The 15,652-nt window shown below is 39.4% G+C and overlaps 1 protein-coding gene across 3 annotated transcripts in view; it reads right to left on the bottom strand.

The window, feature by feature from the left end:
* Window positions 1–222: 222 nt before the first annotated feature.
* LOC111869743 (myrosinase 1) overlaps window positions 223–15,652 on the bottom strand; it is a 52,952-nt gene continuing 37,522 nt past the window's right edge. For all 3 annotated transcript variants that reach the window (XM_023861479.2, XM_023861477.2, XM_023861478.2), the window contains exons 5-12: window positions 15,202–15,324; window positions 14,090–14,273; window positions 11,239–11,333; window positions 8,662–8,809; window positions 7,773–7,921; window positions 7,218–7,352; window positions 2,224–2,330; window positions 223–846 (exon numbers count right to left, since the gene is read on the bottom strand). In XM_023861479.2, the coding sequence (XP_023717247.1) occupies window positions 615–846; window positions 2,224–2,330; window positions 7,218–7,352; window positions 7,773–7,921; window positions 8,662–8,809; window positions 11,239–11,333; window positions 14,090–14,273; window positions 15,202–15,324 (1,173 nt within the window). In that variant the 3' untranslated portion in view covers window positions 223–614. The remainder of the gene's footprint in view (window positions 847–2,223; window positions 2,331–7,217; window positions 7,353–7,772; window positions 7,922–8,661; window positions 8,810–11,238; window positions 11,334–14,089; window positions 14,274–15,201; window positions 15,325–15,652) is intronic.

Below are 15,652 nucleotides of genomic sequence, written 5' to 3'. Positions count from 1 at the left end.
AAGGGGGACGCACGATAGATAATTAACTGGTCGCAGTGCATGGGGAAACTCACCCCCTCCATAATAATTATGAGACCATGTTTGTTTAACATCTGCACTTGCATGTGTATTTCTAGTTCATTCCTCAGTGTATGGTCCTTGGATTCTGCCATCCTCTTTTGGTTGAAGGTGGGACTCCAGATTTTGAGATGGGAGCACCCATGGCTGGGATTTGCATTTTATTTTCAGTGATAAAGTGATGCTGAATTTATGGGCTTATTGGATAATCTGAACCAGAGGAGAAACCTGCTGTTCTCCACATACACGAAGTTTCTTCTTTATTAGAGGTGCGGTAGGGAAAGACATGTGGAATAAGACACACTGTATCTTTCTGATCTAAGATCTTAGGCAAGCAGTCTTCTTATATGTATTTTCTAAGGACATGTATTTACCTTTGTCTTGCTATTACTAAAAGTGATCATCATTATCCTATGAATTACAAATAAATTAGAAACAGTTTCTGTTTCAATATAAACAAACTCCGTGAGCAAACTATACCGACAGTATACTCAGACGTAATTATCTTTTCATCTGACAAACTTAAAAGACGTATATGACAAAATATCACACTGTACTTATGGCAAAAATATGAATCTCATATATGTCATGATTAGCATATATGTACTGATGAATATTCTGTTAAAGCTGACAGCACTGGAATGGCTCCTCATTTCCATCGGACAACCATGAACACACAGTGGCACTTGACGTTTTTCGGTAATTTCAGAAAATACATGCGCAGATAGTTTAGGGACACGGTGTCTGCTCGGGTCACTGAAGTTCACCTGGTACAGCCCAAACCGTTCCCTGTGAATAACGTCAGCATCAGCATCAATGACAGTAACGGAACACAGTGCACTGACTGAAATTTGAACAGCAGATTTACAGATATTCAGGTTGCTATATCATTGTATTAAAATTCACCTCAGCTTGATTATTTATTCTTGCGTAAATGTGCATCTACTCTAGCAACTGGGAGAGAAAGAGCCATTTTGCAAGATGGATGGATAGACAGGCAGAAGAATTATGTTTGAAAGAGATGGCATATGGAAAAATTAATGTGGACAAGAATTAGATGACTTTACACAAGTCAAAGTCTGCTGTCTAGCCACTTNGCCGCGGCCGCGGAATTTAAATGACCACGTCAAAGGGTTAATCAAAATATTACATAGTCTGGTAACTTTAAAATATATTTCAGTTAATACTGCTGATACTAGAACTGATACAGATGTCTCGTTGCCTGAATGCTGTCTAAAACATAAAAATAATAATATACAAAACTATAATTTTTCCTGCGTTTCTGTATGTGTCAACCTTGGTCTCTGACGTTAAGGGAGGAACACAGACTGAGGGTGCTTGAGAACAGGGTTCTGAGGTGAATAATTGGACTGAAGAGAGATGAAGTGAGGGGAAGTTGGAGAAAACTGCATAATGAGAAGCTTCATAACTTGTACACTTCGCCACATATAATTAGAAAGATCAAGTCAAGGAGGATGAGATGGGCAGTGTATGTAGCACGAATGGGGACAAAGAAGAATGCATATAGGATTTTGATGGGAAAGCCAGGATGAAAGCGACCACTAGGAAGACTTGAATGTTGGTGGGAGGATGATATTAAAAGTGAATCTTAGAGAAATAAGATTGGATGTGGTGGAATGGATTCATCTGGTTTAGGACAGAGACCAGTGAATGGTCTCTTGTGCACATGTTAATGAACCTTCATGTTCTATAATGTGCTGGGAAAGTCTTCAGTATCTGAGTGACTGCTGGATTCTCAAGAAGGACTTGGCTCCATGAAGTTAGTTTCATTAGTTTTAGTCCAATGTAACTGCTAACTTTACATGAAACTTCAGAATAACCTTACTGATTTTTTAAAGATGGCTCCTCTCGCAAGAAAGAAAACTGATACATAACATAAAATATAGATCTTGGTAAGATTTACAACTTATATTGAAATATATTTTAACAAACAAGACAAAACAAGACAACCAATTTCTGACTGTGCAATTTGGTATTTGTAGTGTGATTAGTTTTACAACTGTAGACTGTGATGCACAGTAAATGAATATCAGAACAAATGAGGACTGCAACAAACAAAAGAATGCATTTGGGAAATGTGTTGACTTATCCACTCTGATTTGTTTATCACCAGGCAGTGTAAGTACTGCACAAGTATTTACTTACGTGTATCCTTTGTCCCACTCGAAGTTGTCCAGAAGACTCCACACAGTGTAGCCAATCACATTGCAGCCATCTGTATTAATTGCCTTGATAACCTGACTCATATGACTCTGAAATGTTATCACATGTTAGTTATGCATGTGCAAGAATCACTTCTTAGTTTGTGACAAGATCAAGATGAGAAATAGAAACATTTTGTGAATTGAGATGAGAATTATCTCAAGCAGACCAGTTTTTGCACTTAAGTAATTTATAGCACAAGTAATTTTTCCAGTGTGCTGCCATTTTAACCTGAACGTAAGACAAACCCACGCCAGGAAACAAGTCTGAACAGAAAAACACAATTTTAGGAATTAATTTCATACTTTTACTACAAAGCAGAGCTGGGTTAGCTTATCCAGTATAGTGGCAGGCCAAGCGCTAGATATTTTTCTCCACTCCAGAGTGTCCAGGCCAGCTCTGAGGCCCACCCGGCCACCTATCCAATGGGTACTAAGGGCTCTTTCCCCAGCGGTAAAGAGGCCGTGATGCGAAGCTGATCAATTATCTGTATTTACTGCCGAGGTCAAGAATGGTGGAGCTACAACTTCAGTCCCCCATATGTCTTCATGACATTTACTGACTTAGTTTCCTTCTTGAAGTCATTAGTCTTTATTCAACTTCATCAGCCCTGCTCTCTTCATCATTCCTATTATCTCTCTTGGATTCAATGTCTTACAATTCCCACTGTCTGTCTCATATTTGCTGCTCTCAATTCCATGCTCACTGTCAACGCATTCTCATCCTCTCAATTTCTTTCTCATTCTACCTTCTATTAATTTCATCAGATATACAATACATTTTGGGGCATGTGGTAGCATTGTTGGATGAGGCACTATGCTATAAGCTGGAAGGTCACAGGTTCGAGTCCCAATGAGATGGACTTTTTCAATTTACTTAATCCTTCCAGCCACACTATGGCCCTGGGGTCAACTCAGCCTCTAACATAAATAAGTACCAGGAATCTTCCTGGGGTATAAAAGGTGGCAGGCGTGTAATGCTCACAACCTCACCACCATCTGTGAGTAGATTGTCTAGAAGAGGTGGGAGCCTCAACCTCTCACAACCCTATGGGCATCCACGGCCTGTTACAGGAATAACTTTACATTTATACAATATATTTTAAATCCCCTGACTGTCAGATTTGGATAGATTTGTTACCATGGCCATCATCCACCGGCACAGCAGTTCATTACTGGGACTCTTTATCATCTTTGGTGTCAGAGCATGGTCCCCTTTCAAGAATCATTCTTAATACACTTTTTTCAAATTATCCTTCTAAAACATGCAATTATGAAGTAATCTCTTGAGGTATTACCACAGTTCAGTATTCACTACATGAATCACAGATCTGACATCCTATGATAAAAGAACTTTAAATGCGTCCATCATAATCATTCCTGTTTTCTCAGAAGTTCTCTTGGTCTCCTCTTCAAGACAACTTGCAAGCAGTCCCTCCTGAATGCATTTAGCCATCCATCTCTTAATTTTATGCCTAATCATTAGTCCAATAGGCAGATATGCCTTAGGCATAGTTTTTCAATTCAGTATCACAAATGATAGTAGTTACATTTTCCTTTTTGACATAACTGTCCAGTTTTATGTTTAGTCACAGTTGCATTAACACAGAATATGAGGATATTGTAAATCAGTGAATTACACTTTTGTTTCATACCCGTATCCCTGTTTGAGGCAATCAAATGGCAGCTCATTGTTTCTAACCTTGAATCATCTTGTTTTTCTCACTCTTTTCTTAGCACAGAAGGGTAAACAGTGCCATGTATATGCTAACAGTTTCTAATGTATTATTAACACCTAATATATACAGAATTAAAATTCAAGTAACTCCTATAATGGGGGGAAAAACTCATCTTCCATTCTGGAAAATATAGTACTGAGCCCTCCTGACATAACCCAGATGTGTAAAGCATGAGCAGTTATCAAAAAATATGTTCACTTGTTTCTACATCAACAATTTACCCTTTATGGAATTTTTAAATTTTTGGAATAGAACAATTTCATAGAGCCGTATCTGATGAACTAGAAGGTTGTCTCACTTGTGTAATTGTGTACTTAGTTAAAACTTGCTACACCTGCTGGACTAAGTGGGCAGATGCATTGTCATTGTCATTTTGGAAATGTTATCTTACAATTCATCTGGGGAAGAGAAAAGATCTGAGAGGTATGAGATGTATTTGCTCTGAGATTCAAAAAAAGATACTGCTTAAATATTGTGACATGTTGAGCTATGGATCACCCCTACCTCCCCAGCGGTGCGTGGCGGTAGCGTAGCGCTCGCGTTACTACGGTAATAGGCGAGTTCCCGCCCCGCCACTCCCCTCCGCGGTGACGTAACGCGCAACGCTACGTACTCGTAATCAACTTCCTACTGTGACGTGGCACTCATTACGCAACCGGCAAGCACTGCAGCTATATAAGTGAGCTGCACAGCTGGTACCAGTCAGTTGTACTGAGTCAGTCAGTGAGTCCTGGAGCTACCGCCGAGTTAGCCAGCAACTAGTCAGTTGTATTCTGGCATTTGGAGTGTACTAATTGTGATACTGCAGATAGCAGTAACCGTAAATCTGTAATTTGGGTGATTGTAAGTGCGAATGTGAAATAAAATTCGCTATACAAAATACGGCGTGAAGTTATTTGTCGCGATATACGCCCGATACGCGACAATAGGTGTCAGAAGTGGGATTTGGACTTACACACGTGACCAACGGGATCAGAACTTACACACGTGACCGACGAGATTCGATCTCAAGACACGTGACAATTTGGTGTCAGAATTTTTACGAGCTTAAACACGCCTCGAAGAATTAAACTTATGACTGTTTCGACTATTTTACTGCTACAAAATGGAAACAGAGCAACTGTTGGAACTCCTGCAGAAGGAATTGAGGGCCCAGAGAGAAGATGCCGAGAAAAGGGCTGACGACAGGTGGAAAGCCTGGCGAGGAAAGATGGCCGCCATGCGAGAAGAGCTGGTCGCAGAAACGGAAGCCACCAGAGAAGAAACAAGAGCTATCCAAGAAAGGATGGAAGCCACTCGAACAGAAACAAGAGCTATCCAAGCACGGACGGAAGCCATGCGAAAAATAATGGGCACCAGCCACATGGAGATGGTGTACGCATTTAAACCCGAAAGAGACGTAAAGACGATTGCCTGCCAAGAGTTGGAGGCACATCTATTAGAAGAAAAGCCGGCCCCAGTGGACAAGAAACCTGAGGCGGAACAACAAGAAGAGATCCCTGTAGACGACGTCGCAGTGATACCGGTCAGTGAACCTGCAGATGAATTGATGCCGATTACCCAAAAAGAGACGGTGGCCTGCCCAGTGGACGCGAAACCTGCGGCGGCACAACGAGAAGAGGTCCCGATAGTGATACCGGTCGGAGTGACGACGGCCTGCCAAGGAATGGAGGCACGTCCAGAAGAAGAAGAGCCGACTTCAGCGAACAGGAAACCTGAGGCGGCAGAACTACGAGAGGTACCCGTACAAGACGCCGGAATAATGCCGGTCGGAGAACAGAAGAAGAAAAGGCGCAGGGACCGATATCGACGAAATATAAAGAATTCGACACGGGAAAACTGTGGACCCCGGATGAAGTTGGCTGTCCCCTGCAGGAAGACATCCCGTCGCGCGACAGTGGCACGACGTTGGAGAATTGACTTCAAGAAGGAAATTCCCCTGGGAACCTTCGGATGCCAGCGGAAAGAAGTGACCGCCACCGGAATAAAGATTACACGCTGTGTAGGACACAGGCGTATGGGACAAATCAAGAATAAGGTCGCACCGGAAATCACCAAGAAACGGACGTTCGGGAAGAGACTGTGGAAAGGCCCGGAACGCAACACTGGCATCAGGAACCGAGGCCTGAGACAGCAACTACAACGCAGAAATGAAGAGAAGGACCTAGGCGGCGGACAGCCGCGATATGTGAAGGAAGCAGACCTGAGAAAAACTGCAAGACTGCAGATCGCCAAGCGAGTAGCCGGATTTTCTGTCTGCCTACGACACGGCAAGGATTGGACCTTGTGGAGGGGACGACCCCCTCCAAAACGGAAAAAGAGACTTCAAGCAGAGGAGGAACCGGTAATGTAGAAGAACCGGCCTCCCCAGAGAGAGTGAATGTGCCATGGAATGAAAGTGATGGATGAATGGGACACAACTGGATCTTCTGGCGAGCTGAAAGGAAACCGCTCGAGACGAGTCGATCTTAAGAAGGGAGCGGATGTAATGGACAAAGAAGATGCTGCAAGAACAGCCTCCGAAGCAAAGGAACGGGGATGCACCGTTAGGCTATTCGGGACGAACAGCCTTAAGGAGGGAGCAGTGTGACATATTGAGCTATGGATCACCCCTACCTCCCCAGCGGTGCGTGGCGGTAGCGTAGCGCTCGCGTTACTACGGTAATAGGCGAGTTCCCGCCCCGCCACTCCCCTCCGCGGTGACGTAACGTGCAATGCTACGTACTCGTAATCAACTTCCTACTGTGACGTGGCACTCATTACGCAACCGGCAAGCACTGCAGCTATATAAGTGAGCTGCACAGCTGGTACTAGTCAGTTCTACCGCAACAGCCGCCGAGTTAGCCAGTAACTAGTCAGTTGTATTCTGGCATTTGGAGTGTACTATTTGTGATACTGCAGATAGCAGTAATCGTCAATTGTAAGTTGGGTGATTGTAAGTGCAAATGTGAAATAAAATTCGCTATACAAAATACGGCGTGAAGTTATTTGTCGCGATATATGCCCGATACGCGACAATATAAATCCAACAAATTGCCAAGGTGGTGTGCATGTGTTTGTGTAAGGTGACATTTTAATACATATTTGATGCCCCTCGTTAAAATCTTGATTCAAATTAATACAGTATATAAGTGTATAGAGAACTTTCTCAAAGAAATTGTAGGCATTGTACTTAGAAAATACTGATTGTGCCACTTACAGTAATATACTTAATTCTGTTTATGTCTTCTATTTCCCCTCTGTCAGAGAATCCATTTTCTGTAATTAGCACTGGAGTATTATTGTAAGCTCTCTTGATCCAGTTTAGCAGTTTACGGAACCCCAAGGGCACCACCTGTGTCAGAAAACAAGTATTTCGAGCACACTTAGCACATAAGAGTACATATAGATTCTAAAGTGTGCTGACTACGATGTACTGACGTATGACACTCAGAATTATTGGGTTTTTTTACTTTCTCCATCATCCAATATCCTAAGGAATTATAAAACACAGAATTTCAGGAATTAGATTTGTTTCCATCCTAAGTTGGGGGGGGGGGGCATCTACTGAGTGACTGAGGTTAGCTCTTTCTGTGAGACCCAATAAAGTAGGTGTCTTCCCCCCCTCTCACTGCGGAACTGAAAAAGATAAATTTTCTGAAACGTTTTGTTTTCTAGTTCTTGAGAATAATGGATGATGGACAAAGTCCAAAAACCCAGTCATTGCGAGCGTAATATTACTGTGCATTACTCTGTCAAAATTTACTTCTCATACCTTGAGATGTGCACTGGCCGAAGCAGGCCATCTTGGATCAGTACGAAGTATTACATTATTATCTGCAACACTGTTGATATCTGTAACTGCTTCAGGAGCTCTTGCAATGCGAGCTGTGTAGTAATTGAGTCCAAGGAAATCATGGGTCCCTGTAAGGAGAACTTCAAATATAAATTAAATCCAGTTAATCTATTAAAGTTCACAACACTAAGAATTTTAGTATTATGGAGTCAACAGAATAAATAAACATAAAGATATATATAAAACAGTAATTTTGCCTACAGTTTTGTATGAGTGTGAAACTTAGTCTTTCACATTAGAGGAAAAAACAGACTATGAAGGGGTTTAAGAACAGGGTGCTGAGAAGAATATTTGGATGTAAGGTGGATGAAGTGACAGGAGGCTAGAGAAAATAGCAAATAACGAAATATTATTACAATGATCAGATCAAAAATAATGAGATGGGCAGGGCATGTGGCATGCATGGAAGAGAAGATAAGAAAAATGCATACAATTTTATGGTAGGACAACCTGTAGGAAAGAGACCACTTGATATAGACACAGAAGGATGGAATATTAAAATTGATCTTAATGGGTGTGGACTAGGTTAATTTGGCTAAGGACATGGACTGCCACTGAGCTCTTGTGAACACGGTAATAAGCCTTTGGGTGTCATAAAATGTTGGGAATTTCTTGACTAGCTGAGAAACTATCAGCCATCAAGAATGCATCAACTCCATCAAATCAGACAATAAGAAGAATGATTCTTTGTACATGTGTGTAAATATGCGTTTATCAGTAACAGTTAAATATATTCTAAAATAAGTCAGTGTCTCACTGCAGTGAAACTATTTTTCAATGTATGCTTGAATTTGAATGTATTATTCACCTTTAACGCTGATGACTTCTTCAGGAGTAAATTTTCTCAGTCTTGATGATGGGTATCCCTGAGCAATGCTAAGTTTCTCTAACTCCTTACTTATTATCAGTGGATAGTCACCTTCAGGGCTGTAAATTGGATTGGCAAAAAGACCAAACTGAAACATAAAAGTAATCTTATTTCATATTAACTAAACAGACTTCACAGAGGTGAGCCCTTCTTGAGAAGCCACCAGTTGTGCAGCTATTCAAGAACTTCCCAAAATTTTATGGAACCAAAAGGTGCATTACCATGTTCACAAGAGCCCTCCACTGGTTGCTATATTTAAATATTAATTTATTAATCACAGTGTGTATGAAGTAGAGACCTCTTTTAGTAATAGCAATGAATATAACAAAACATCAGATGAAGAGGAGGAAAAGTAATACATTGAACTTCCAGTTTTCTGATATTCAGGTGCTCAGAATTTTCATGCAACCACCAAAAATTTCAAAGAAAATTTATTATTTTTATGAAGTAACTTTAAAATCGAAATTGTAAGGCACATATGTTCACTCAGCATGTGGTAGTTCTCCCAGTCACCACTAATAGTGCTCCCTATTATTCTCCCTCATACAATTGCCATTACACTCATATAATGATCTGCGATTAGAGCAGAGGCTAGTTTAATTTGTGGTTTTATTACAGTATACCTGAAATATTTAATGCATTAATCCATCAATCTGATGTGTTCCATGAGAAGACTCCCATGAAAGAACTAAAGCAAAAACGCATTGTTTAGAATTCAGAGCATGAAATGGATGTATTTAGAAGAGTAGAAAAATGTGAAAGTAATGTGAAAATTAAATTTTGTTCTCATGCAACCAGCAGCAGCAAGCAATCAGAACATTTCATTCACCATACATGTCAGATAATAGGAAGTTTACTACATTAGTGTGAAATACTTAAACATTCAGTTATTCATAATTGGAAAATATATCCAACTTGTTTAAATCATGTTAAAGACTAATAACTACCTATGATGCAGAGTCCAACCTGAGAATGTGTTCCTTAGTACTCCCTGCATTTTATGGAACCTGAAGTTGCATTTCCATATCCATAACTACCTGCCATTGGACTTTTATGATGAATCCATTCACAGCATCACACCATATTTTATTATGGTCTATTTTAATATTATTCTGCTAGCTGAATTCAGCTTTCATAAATGACCACAACAAGTTTTCAGGCTAAGTTTTTGTATGCAGTTCTCATCTCCAACCTATCCCATCTTACCATAATAATATCTGGTTAGTATAAATATTTTATTTAATGATACTGGACCAACTAAAAAGTAATTTGGCTTGATGTACTTAGAAATGTACATACATTATTATAAATGCAGCTCCATACAATATAAGAATAATCATATTACATTTACAAAATGTATTATATATAGTTTCTTCAAATCCAAAGTGATGACATATAACAATTTAATAATGTTGTATATATGAAAAATTTTAATTTTGACCACCACCAGAAGAAGATGAAGAATATGAAGGAGAAGAAGAGGAATGGGACGAGGAACTGTCTCTATTCTAAATGAAGCACCACACAAGATGTATGGAGAACAGATTTGTAACGCCAAGTATTTTTAAATACGGCACTACAGGATGATGATGATGATGATGATGATGACGACGACAAAGAAGAAGAAGTAGAAGAAGAAGAAGAAGAAGAAGAAGACAACAACTTCATGGTATGGGTATTGACCAGCAGTCAGCCGACTAAGAATTTTTCTCATTTAACAGTAAGAAAGATTAAGAGAAAGGAGTGGCAGGAATTGTATCCATAAAGAAACAGAATCAGATATGTGCAAAAGACACAATATCCGCTAACAATGAATCACATTACAGGAGACTGCTGATGACTGACACAAGATACACAGGAAGGTAGAATAATGTAACCAACCAGATCTTCAAATCTCTGTGCTGAAATACAGAATTTCAGAATGAAGATACATTAAAAATCACAAATGTATTTAACAGAGACCATCTTGGAAAATTAACATGTAACTGGAGTACAAAAGTAATCACTGATAACAAATTTCATCACTACAAGTTCGCTATATTGTTAACCACAACCGACAGAAATGCCTGTATCAAATAACAGTTTATAACAAAGGTACAATAAAATAACAAAATATGTGACTCTAACTGAGAAATAAAGCAAATGTGTACCCAGATTTAAGTACAAATAATTCCAGTATTTGTAACTTTGAATAGAATCATCCCAAAGAATTTCCATGATGACATTAAGTACAGCATTTTCACATATAAGGAAATCATAATTAGAAAACCTGAATTCTTGCTGAACTTCAGAAAATATATATTTCTATAGCTGTTACATCAAGTATTAGGCTAATAATTTAGTCACATCGTGAAATGATGGACTGTGAAATCCTTTGAATTACTGAAGTCTAAATGTTGCATTTTAATGGATTACAGCCATTATGTCTTTTGAAAAACTGATAGTTAAACTCTGTGTCTTCTGGACACAGAGCAGGAATCATTATTATGATCACATGTTGGATAAGAAGCACCTTACTTGATACTGGATAGCTTTCTCAGCGGCTTCTATGTCTGCTGCTGACTCTGTCTCTGGCTCGTACCACCTGCTGTTCAGGGATATGCCGACCTTTCCTATAACAACAAAGGTTGCAATTTACAGTATTTAACAGACTACATATGACATCAAAAGCTACCATTTCAAAGTGTGTATCCAAAGCATTTACTCATGTCATGCATTCTTTGTATGAAGTTGCAGAGAAAGAACACATAGTGGTGGGGTATGGTTCTCTATCTGCATGTTTTATCTACAGCACCTCTTAAAGGATTCCAATTAAAATCTTATTCTGGGGGAGACAGTCTACATTGAATGTTGCTGAGCATATTTCATTTTGGCTTGCATTGGTCCAACATAACCTGTATTTTACTTGAAGCTCAAATCAGAATGTGTAAATTTCCTCAAAAATAGCTCATCACACACAGCTTTGATGGATAACATAAATATACACCTTATTACAATCTACAGATTTTATTTTAAACCTTCTTTAATGTGTTATATACCTAACGAAATGCAAGGACAAATAATATATGACTATTTTTGTGGCATACATAGCGCTCTGTTTTCCAGTAAATAAGATACTTTCAAGTGTTAGTGACTAGACACAGTTTCAATTGGTAATTGGATTTATTGAACACTTATAAATCGCAACTAAAAATAATTATAGCACTCTTTTAACTATTTCATGCGCTCTGCTTCTCACTACAATGCATGCTAAGTTTCCTCTGTTTGCTTTGCCTTCACCACTTGTGGTCTGGTAACAGATCCCAACAGTGTCCTCTTCTGCTCATGTCATTGCTGGCCTTTAACCATCTCACAACTAACTCATTGCCCTAACTCTCAGCTCTACTCATGACTGACTGTTCACAAAGTCAAAGCCAAAGTTATTTTGTGACCAATGGTTAGTCGGTCAGTCTCTCTTGGTGTCAAGCACCCATCTGAAGTTCAAGACCAGTCCAGTAAATTGCTGTGGCACTAACAAGCACAGTCATTCTTGGTTTTTGGCCCTGCTGGTACCCATGACCATATTTTTTTTCTTTCCAGACTTTTACATATTTTGAAATGGTACCTCCTTTTCAAATAGAGGAGGGGTCTGACTACTGCTGGTCACTCTCCCTCTACTGGGTAGTGAATTTGCTGGTGCTCACTCTCATTCACTCACTCATGCCAGACTCGAAGATCAGATTTGGTTGGTGTCATCATTATATAACCTTCAGCACGGACCATATAGAAAACAGCGCTTCCAGGAATTCTTCTGTTGTTACTTGTTTATTTGTTGCTTTGGAAGCATGTTTGTCGAGCCATTACCATACAAAAGGCCATGTAATCATGTCACAATATGCAGATGTGCAACGAATGGATCTGTAAAGTGAATTTACCACAAAATGGAGTACATATTTTTAATCTTTTAAAAATACTGCTTACATTTTATCTTGCATACTGTATTAATATTCTTTTTCAACTTCTGTAGATCATTACTTGGGCCTGTTCTGATTTATATATAACTCTTTAACACTACAAATCCTTAAGCAATTCATCACCAGGCAAGGGACAACCCCCAGTATTAGGCCTGTACTTTCCAAGAGAACATATCAGGGGAAACTATAAATATGTCCATATTCTGAGCAGGATTTGAACCAGTGATCCTAAGAGTTCAAGCTGTCCAAAACTACATGAACCTAACTTAAGTAGCCATTGTGAATTTAAGAACTCAGAATACATTATTATATAGATTACAATCTTACAACAAAAAATATACATTATTAAGAGAAGTTTTGTCAAGTTAATGTTATCACAAATAAAAGTAAGAATATATAAGATCATTTCAAGAGCAACTTTGATGAAGGAAGTTGATACTGTGGCAACATTACAGACTGGTATTTGGGAGGTCTTCACTTGAGATCTCATCTGAAACACCAGCTATCCTGAATGAGTTTCTTTTGTTTCTTTCAGTCCTTCCAGGTAATGCCAGAACAGAATATTGATCAGGCCTAGCTTGTTTTTCGTCCAATCTTTTCCAGTTCATTATCCACCAGATCCTCTGTCCATTCAGTGCTATATAGCCAGAGATATTGACAGCACTGTAAAATAAACCACAAGAATGAAAGCAACGTTGAAATATGTAGTTAGACCAGAATAAAGGCCATGCCATAGCTGAAGCAGTTAGTCGCTGGCTTCCCGCCGTGGCAGTCCGGGTTCGATCCCGGGTCTGGTCAAGTGGGATTTATGGTGGACAAAGTGGTGCTGGGGCAGGTTTTCTCCAAGTACTTCGGTTTCCCCTGCCAATATTCATTCCACCAGTTGCTCCACAATCACCTCATCTATCATCTGGGGCTGATACAATAGGCCAGAAGTGGCCACAGTACAAGGGACTTAGTCCCACCCCACTAGCAATAAAGAAAAAAATAATAAACTAGAATAAATAAATGCAAAGCTGAAAGTCTGGAAATGGCACAACTGAGGTTTCTTGAGACCTTTACTGGGTGAAATACACACGTCAGAAAAAAACTGAATGTTAAAATACCAGTGAAATTGAAGGCTACTGAATGAGTTGTCCACAATATATATATGTATGGAATGGAGGCAAGCATAAATGAAAGCTTGAACAGATTGGGATGACAAGATCTTGGATGTTCTAAGGAAAATTTGAGAGTTCATGTAGACTTAGCAATTTTAGGAACAGGCAGTTAAACAAAATCCTGTACATAGCTAATAAAAATAAACATAAAGCTATATAAAATTCCACCCTTTCATGACAGATTGATTAATTGCATAATGGATGGAAGATTCCTTGAAATGCTGAAGCCACTGTCACATCTGCAAGTAATGGTACCTTTCTGCGTGTCCCTGAACTCATTGCTGTAGAGGTGGTAGGTCCTGGAGTGAGATTTTATTAATGTGTGAATGGCCAGGTAGAGCCCCACGTGGGAGGAATTCACTCCAGGTGCTTTCTTCCATGATGGGATGTAGCCCTTTGCTATGCTGTCAGGTTCAACGAACGTTATCCACCATTTTACCTGAACATATTTATAGCTCATGATTCTGCAGGTTGATAACTCTTTTTTTAGTTAATTATTAATGCTACTGTCAGCATCTAAACCATGTAGTGTCAAAGCTTCATAATACAGAAACAATGGATGCAGGACAAAGCTCATCAACATGTGTGTTGCAATATTCTGCTGTATCTAGCACTGGATCACAAATATCAAGAACTTAAGTTAGTTTTGTTTTAAGCAGCCTCCGTAGTCTAGGGGTAACGTTCCCACCTCATGACTCAAGGTACACGGGTTCAAACCCGGCGGAGGTCGTGGAATTTTTAAGGGTGGAAAAATTCAGGGAACAAGTCCTCCAGGAGGGACTTTAAGCCGTGGGTCCCGTGTCGTAGATTTATGGCACGTAAAAGATCCTCATGTCTCTAGGAGACCTCTGAGCAAAATTAGGCAACAAATTTCCCGCCCAAGTAGTTTCCAATGCCTCTGGTAGATGGGGGAAATATCAGGTACCGAGGGCTGACCTCATTGGCTGAATGGGGCTGATAGCATGCACCAGTACCAGTAGGGTATGGCGAAAGTAGAAATTAAAGGGGGACGCACAGTGGACCAATAACTGGTCTAACTGCATGGGGAACCAACCGCCTCTAATAATAATAAAAAAAAAATAATAATAATAGTTTTGTTTTAATAGCAATCTGCAACAGTTGCACCTAACCCATGCAGTCAGTTTGACTAATGCTAACAAATAAATTAATAAATTAAAATAAGAGACAGACACTTTTGCTGATCTTTGGGAGAATCTTGCCATTTATGAGCTACAAGTATGCACATTAATATCTGATAAAATCAGTTTATTATTATGATTACTCAAGAAACTACTGAAATTCAATACATGAAGTAAGGAAAATTCTTTTTAAAGAACTCTGTTAACAAATTCAGAGAAGGAACTCACCCTATCTCCAAATTTATGGAACAGCATACGAGCATAATCCTCAAAATATTCTGCCATTACAGGATTAGCCCAGCCTCCCAAATCCTGCAGTGCTTGAGGTAGATCCCAATGATACATAGCAACCTGAGCAGAAAATACTGATATGGAATAAACTCTTCAGTTGTGCCTTTATTAACTATAACGCCATCAGGCTCAGTCAAAATAACTTATACAGTATTTGGAAATGTTACAGCCTTCCAAATGATAATGAAAAGAACCTAGTAAAGAATGGTTTCCATTTGTTTCTCAAACATAATGTGGAAAGGTCTAAGATGCACCGAACAACTCATTAGGACTATGACGACATACTGATGAGCCTCAGTTCCACCAATGACCACAAACATTTTGATCTGTATGTTAGTTTTGATCCATATATCACTCCCAGAACAAACACTGGGGCTTACCCAGCCTA

The sequence above is a fragment of the Cryptotermes secundus genome, unplaced genomic scaffold (assembly GCF_002891405.2).
Source record: "Cryptotermes secundus unplaced genomic scaffold, Csec_1.0 scaffold93, whole genome shotgun sequence".
Classification (NCBI taxonomy): Eukaryota; Metazoa; Arthropoda; class Insecta; order Blattodea; family Kalotermitidae; genus Cryptotermes; species Cryptotermes secundus.
This window is presented reverse-complemented; position numbering and strand designations above follow the sequence as displayed.